This window comes from Oryzias latipes, chromosome 11, assembly GCF_002234675.1.
Source record: "Oryzias latipes chromosome 11, ASM223467v1".
Lineage (NCBI taxonomy): Eukaryota > Metazoa > Chordata > Actinopteri > Beloniformes > Adrianichthyidae > Oryzias > Oryzias latipes.
In genome coordinates, this window is record NC_019869.2 from 287,423 (window position 1) to 293,858 (window position 6,436).

Sequence of the window (6,436 nt, forward strand, 5' to 3'; positions counted from 1 at the left end):
AGGAGTCACAGTTAACAGAGTCTTTTTTCTGAGGACTGGATGTGAATCTTTTCATTTTTCCTGAAATAATATAAACCAAATCCATGGCTGGAATGATGGATTATGAATTATGAAATGAGATGTTTTATTAGGCTCTGGTCTTTTCTGCCCCTCCACTCTACAAAAAAGCTGGAAATAAAAAAAACTCCTTCCTCTGAATATGTTTAAATCCAGGCTGATGGAGGACAAAGTCACCCGTTTTACATGAGCTCTCATTTTGATTTATTTAAGTTTGAAATGTTTACATTTTTACTGTAAATGTAACGTATTGTTTTAGCCAGGACTCGCGTGAAAAAGAGATTCTTCATCTCAGTGGGACATTTCCTCTAAAGAAAGGTTAAATAAAATACAAATAAAAAAGATCTCATTTCAGCGTTGTCATGGTGACCACACAGGCATCATGGGGCTTCGTCTAGAAAACTCTGCAGACGTCATCAGAAAAGCCATTTGGTTTGTGGGACGCGGTTATGCAACCCTCATCTTATCAGTAGGAGCAAAGTTCCTGAGCTTCTTCAGAACTGCAGAACCGACAAAAAGCTGCTGCAGGGCAGCAAAGGAAGAAAGGAGTGAGAATGACTTCAGCTGGACAGTGAAGGAATGCGATGAAAGAATTCCTCTACGGGTCGCGGCGTGCTGCTCGGGTCAGACGGGCCGTCGCTCCAAAGCCTCCATGAAATCCTCTCAGTTCTTCCTTCAGAGGACAGAAGAACCAAAACCTTCCAGGAGTTTCCTCCACGGAACGCTTCAGAGCAATAAAACAAACCCCAGAGAGCCGTTCCTCAACAGAAATGAAACAATAAAGGAAAGTTTCTGTTCTAAAACCAGGAAAATGTCGGAATTCCTTGGAAGAGATCAAAGAAATCAGTTGGAATGATTTAGTGAAACATTTTGTTCTACATTTGTAGATAATCTCCAGGTCAGCAGAGATGTTTTCAGGGTTTTATCGTTGTGTTTTCTTTCCCTCCGTTCTTTTCTTATCTGCCTTTATGGTGAAATCTTTCTGTCCAGTTAAATGAACAGAAACGTTTTTCATATGTGTTCAGACCTCCTCACTCTGGACGTTTCTTGACGTTCTGTCTGTGGCTGTTGTTCAGTGTGATCTGGACGGCGCCGTTCACCAGCTCGTCGGCAACAGCTCCGCCCACACGCTGGAGGAAGGCGGGAAGAGCGGCAGAACCTTCACGGTCGGCGCGTCTCAGTTTCCCGCTCTGGCAGCCGGCAGCGTCCTCTTCCTGTCCTCTCCTGACCTGGTCTGCGCCGCGGCGAAGGACGGGAGGTGGGCGGAGGAGACCGAGCGTTTTCTGCACACGTACACGCTGGGCGACCACGGTGACATCAGCATTTATGCTCTGGAGGATCTGCTGCAGGAGCTGCAGAGTCACTATGAAGCTGCTGAGAATCAGGTAGAACACAGAGATGATGCAAACGCTGATTCCAGCAGCTCAGGTTCTGTTCTGAAGGTCCGATCATTCCTGAGGACAGAGGACGCGGGCGGAGAAACCGTCACACTAAGTGGAAGCTGCATTCACCTGTTTGATCCTTCTGTGTCACCATGGTAACCAGAGCTGTGCAACAGCCAGCAGCATCATGCAGGAAGCTGAGGCGTCGCCGGAAGTGGGCGTGGTCCTGGGCCGCGTGCTGACCCACGCTCTGCTAGGACACTGCTTCAGCGCTCATCCTCTGCCTGAGGAGAGCTTCTTCCTGGACTTCATCATGGATCACGTGGGCTCAGAGAACTTTACCGTTGAAGGTAAGGATAGTTGAAACCGGTCACTTATTACATCATCACACGCGTGTCCTTCTGAACATGCTTCCCTCCTGCAGCTCTGGAGAATCTCATGATGGTGCTGAACATTGGATCAGGAGAAGATCATGAGCATGCATTCATGCTTGATGACCATGAGAGCCACCATCATCATCATCATGAACAGAAAGGTCGGAGGAAGAGGAGCAGTGAAAAGCATGAAGCCAACGCCACCTGGGAGCATGTAGGTACCTGGACCAAACACGGGACTGAAGGCTGCCGGACTCTGTCTGAAGATCTTTGGGTTCCGTTTGAGTTCATCCATACTTTCTCTTTTCCCGTCTCAGCGCTGTTTCTCTGCTGGGGAACTGCTTCAGATCCACGGTCTGACTGGCTCCGCCCACTCCGGAATGGGTCGGTCTGAGGTGGTCCGCCTCAGTCCTGCTTTCATCCAGCAGATCCTCAGTGGAGCGTGTGCAGAGGCGACCGAACCGGAAACACAAGACGGACTCACAGAGGCTGAGAGTGAGTCTGTTACCATGACGACAGAGGGGGTTCCACTTACCGATGAGTCATTGGTTCTGTAAGAACCACAAGATTTGGGGAACTTGGATGTTCTTTTTTACCAAATGTTTCTGTCAAAGACCCTCAGAACGGTTTAGGGTTGGTTGTTGGTTTGATTCCCTGAATCAATGAACCATGATTCCCTTATGGCTATAAACTTCGGATGAACTCATTGAATCCTTGAATCCTTGAATCCATTAATCCTTGACTCCATGAATCCATGACTCTTTAAATCCACGACTCCATGAATCCATGAATCCTTAAATCCTTGAATCCTTAAATCCATCACTCCATGAATCCATGACTCGTTGAATCCATGAACCCTTCAGCCTTCAGAACCCTAATGTTACTTTTTTTCTGGGTTTTTCTTTAAAACACTTTGGAACTCTAACATCCTGCTGGTCTCTTACAAGCCACAAATCAAAAGCTTTTATTATTCTTTAGAAAATCAAAGTAAAAAATTCCTGTCAATATAACAGTACTCTCAGATAACTTTTAGGGATCAATAAAACGATTGAAAAGACTTAAAGCAAACATCCCAATATTTCAAGTTCTCTTGCTTTAGTTTAATAAACGGAGGTGAAGCAGAAGATTGTGAGATAGATGCTACATAATTCTCCATTCAGTGACATTTCTTTAGTCCAGTCTAACAGAGACTTGATGATCGTATTGATTATTTACATGTTTGTAATAAATCCAATCTCATCTACTGACACTCAACTCTTAAAGCTACCAGACAAACACATTCAGGCTGGTTTTTTACCTTTATTTAGTTGTTGTGTCCTCCACCATGAACAGGGTCAGTGTGCACGTGTCAGATGAGGTTTTCCTTTGCGTCTAGAGAGTTTGATTTACCCATCATGCTTTGCCCTTTCCTTCTTGCAGGATACCTCTATGCCACTGTGGCCAACGTGGTGATAACGCTGGTGTCCATGCTCGGCATCGTTCTGCTGTTGTGTACCTCGTGCACAAACGTTTTCCAGTTGTGTATCCAGTTCTGCATCAGCATGGCTGTCGGTTCCCTCACTGGGGATGCCTTGCTGCACCTGGTACCCATGGTACAGAACCTGAACATTTGGAACAAAGAGGACTTTAGTCCAGTGGAAAATGCTCCTGCTGGTCTGTGGTAGGAAAGATCCTCACCTTGGTGTTGGTTTCTGGTCCTTCTGTCCAGTTTCTGGGTTTACACGTCCACTCGGATGAGGACAGCAGCTCTGATCACAGCCATGAGGAGGGAATTCCAGATTACACCTACAAGATGCTGGCAGCGCTGGGAGGAATTTACCTTTTCTATCTGATGGAATCCATATTCTCTCTGATCACACAGGAGAATCACCACCAACATGCAGTGAGTTCCTGTCTCAAAGCCTTAGTCCCTTACGAGTGGATACGTCCGCGGGGGGAAAATGGTCAAATCTGTACTGCGTCTTCGCGAAATGTTGAGGTCGTAGACTGCTCAGTGAACCAGGATGTTTTTATTGATTTTAGCCCCCCAAATGCTTCAGAGGAGCCCGTTAGTGCTGTTCACGTGATACGTGCACGCTCCTCGCTGCAGCCTGACTGTTAGAAATGAGAAAGTGTAGTTTGTGTGGACGTCCTATGGACGCCCTATGAACACAAATGCAGCACGTGCACACGCCCCGTGCGTGCATTATTTTCCCAGTCAGTAGGAGCCAGAACTCACACCTTCCTAGCAACTAGAGTGTGGCGTAAGGACGCCGTACGACATCATCACCCGTCATCAGTGCGTGTAGCTTCCATTATCCTTACGAATACTTCACAATACACCTACCACATGTACAACAATGGTACGGCCCATTGTCATGACGTCTCTTGAGCCGTACAAGCCTCAAGTGAACCACAGACACACCTGCCTCCCTCTAAGATGCAGCCGCTCCCCTCCACGGACCCGAACAACCCAAAAACCAGCAGAACCCAGGGTCGACCCCCTGTACAGGTCAATGTGACTACGGCCTTAATGAATCCACTCAAAGTATGATTTATGGAGCATTTTCTAACTAATGAAAAGAAAACCTCGGAGATGTTTTTATATTGGAACAGTCTCCAGCTTTTTGTGTTTTCCTCTGAGTTCAGGAAGAATCTGATCCGCATCACTGTGACCACGGCAGAGTTTTAGAAATGTTCCAAAAGGAACGGAGACAGAAAGACAGAAACCAGTCCACGTCAGAAACTGACCTGGTAAGAAGAAGACACTGAACCGTCACCGGTTTCTGCTCAGCACCAGTTCAAACCAAAGGCCGACTTCAGCCGCTTCCTTGTTTCTGATCTTTTATATCTAATGTTGGTTTCAGGTCGAGATAGAAAAGCAGAAGTCTGTGTCCGACCTGAATGAAGATAAACGAGGTCAGTGAAGACAAATCAAACCTGGTCATCAGTTCAGGTCATCTGGGGTTCTCCTGACCCCGCCTTCTTCACCTGCAGAGACGCGGATGCTGCCTTACATGATAACCATCGGAGATGGCATCCATAACTTTGCCGACGGCCTGGCAGTGGGCGCCGCCTTCTCCCTGTCATGGAAGTCGGGCCTGGCCACCTCCGTGGCTGTGCTGTGTCACGAGTTACCACATGAAGTTGGTAAGCGGTGTTCAGGTGGGGTTTGAGGTTCTTCCCGTGGAGGCGCATTCACGCCGGCGTTTCTTCTGCAGGGGATTTTGCTATCCTGCTCTACAGCGGCATGTCCGTCCCCAGAGCGCTGCTTTTGAACCTGGCCAGCGCCATGATCTCATTCGTCGGCCTGTACATCGCTTTGTCGGTCGCCACGGATTTTGCGACCACGCAGTGGATCACGGCGGTCGCAGGAGGACTCTTTATGTACGTGGGACTGGCTGACATGGTGAGTCACATCCGTGGACGCCTTCACCAGAAACACAAGGGTGTCAAAGTGACGTCGGCGTCTTGACTTGTCCTTTCAGCTGCCCACGCTGGTCCACGCCAGGAGCAGGAGGCCGTGGTTGACGTTTGCTCTGCAGAACCTGGGCCTTCTGACGGGGTGGAGCGTCCTGCTGCTGCTGTCGCTTTTTGAGGACAAAATCCACTTTTAACCGTTTTTCCAGGTGAACGCAGTCAGAGTTCTTCTGACGTGAGGTTTGTCCAGTGTGAAGGGACACCATGAATGAGAGACAAACTGGATTCATGCATCAACCAAGACTTTCAATGCACCCAAGCGTTCAGCTGTAGCATTAGTGTAGCCAAAAATACTGACAAATGCTTGAAAAAACAGTGTTAATGTGAAGTGAAGTTAGATCTGACTGTGTATTTATTTAATTACATTTCTTTAACATGTTAAGATGCACATAAATAAACTAAATCAGTGAGGGAACACTGATGATGAGCTTTAACGGACGTCAGATGACAGATTATCTGAAGACTTTGTTCTTGTTTCTCTGATTACAGATTGTTCTGTTTGTACATTATAGATAATCGTCTTTTAGAACATTATCCAGATTACCATGAAAAGAAATGTGGGGATTGTATTTATGAAAGATTTCTCTAATATCTGCATTTGTGAAAAAGATGATCAAACCTGCAGAAGCTTCAGAGGTTTGGACCATTTGGACATTTTGATGGTTCTCAGACACAAAATTCACAGTTTTTCTTTGTTTTTTGATGCTTTCATGAAAAATGAGTCGTATTGTTCTGATAATGCAAAATAAAGAGTTCAGAGCTTTCTATGAACTATAAAAATAAAAGTTTGACAAACTGTCTTCAAATCTGTGATGTTTTAAAGATTTTTTTATATCTGCTAAAAGATTAAGAACCAGTTCAATCCCTCTTTACACTCCACCTTCAGCCATAAAACTGTTTTTGTTGTCAATCATTCAGACAAAATCTGTTTCCATTTCTGTGTTTTTACTGTAATGATTCCTGAAAAGCTAAAGTTTGAACACATTTCCTGAGTTGAACAGGTTTGGGTTTTAAATGGCTCAGAACAGCAGGAGGTTCAGCTGGTTCTCTGCTAACACTAAACGCAATTTATTCCTTATTGATAGATACTTTTTAGACGGTGACAAAGTGATGATGACAAAACTTTCTATGGACGTTGAACTGCAGGACATCTTGGTTGGTGTT

At 45.9% G+C, this 6,436-nt stretch overlaps 1 protein-coding gene across 2 annotated transcripts; it reads left to right on the forward strand.

Moving 5' to 3' along the window:
* Positions 1-495: 495 nt before the first annotated feature.
* Positions 496-6,081, forward strand: slc39a4 (solute carrier family 39 member 4). Of its 2 annotated transcripts, XM_020700808.2 has the most exons (12): positions 496-955; positions 1,134-1,442; positions 1,603-1,789; positions 1,864-2,027; positions 2,131-2,308; positions 3,233-3,405; positions 3,522-3,695; positions 4,442-4,546; positions 4,660-4,711; positions 4,790-4,942; positions 5,014-5,201; positions 5,281-6,081. In XM_020700808.2, exons 3-12 carry the CDS (start codon positions 1,627-1,629, stop codon positions 5,407-5,409), a joined length of 1,479 nt encoding a protein of 492 aa, XP_020556467.1. In that variant the 5' UTR covers positions 496-955; positions 1,134-1,442; positions 1,603-1,626; the 3' UTR covers positions 5,410-6,081. The 2 variants fall into 2 exon arrangements, with proteins under 2 accessions (XP_020556467.1, XP_020556469.1); XM_020700810.2 differs by lacking the exon at positions 496-955 and having other exon boundaries at positions 1,062-1,442.
* The last annotated feature ends 355 nt before the right edge of the window (positions 6,082-6,436 follow it).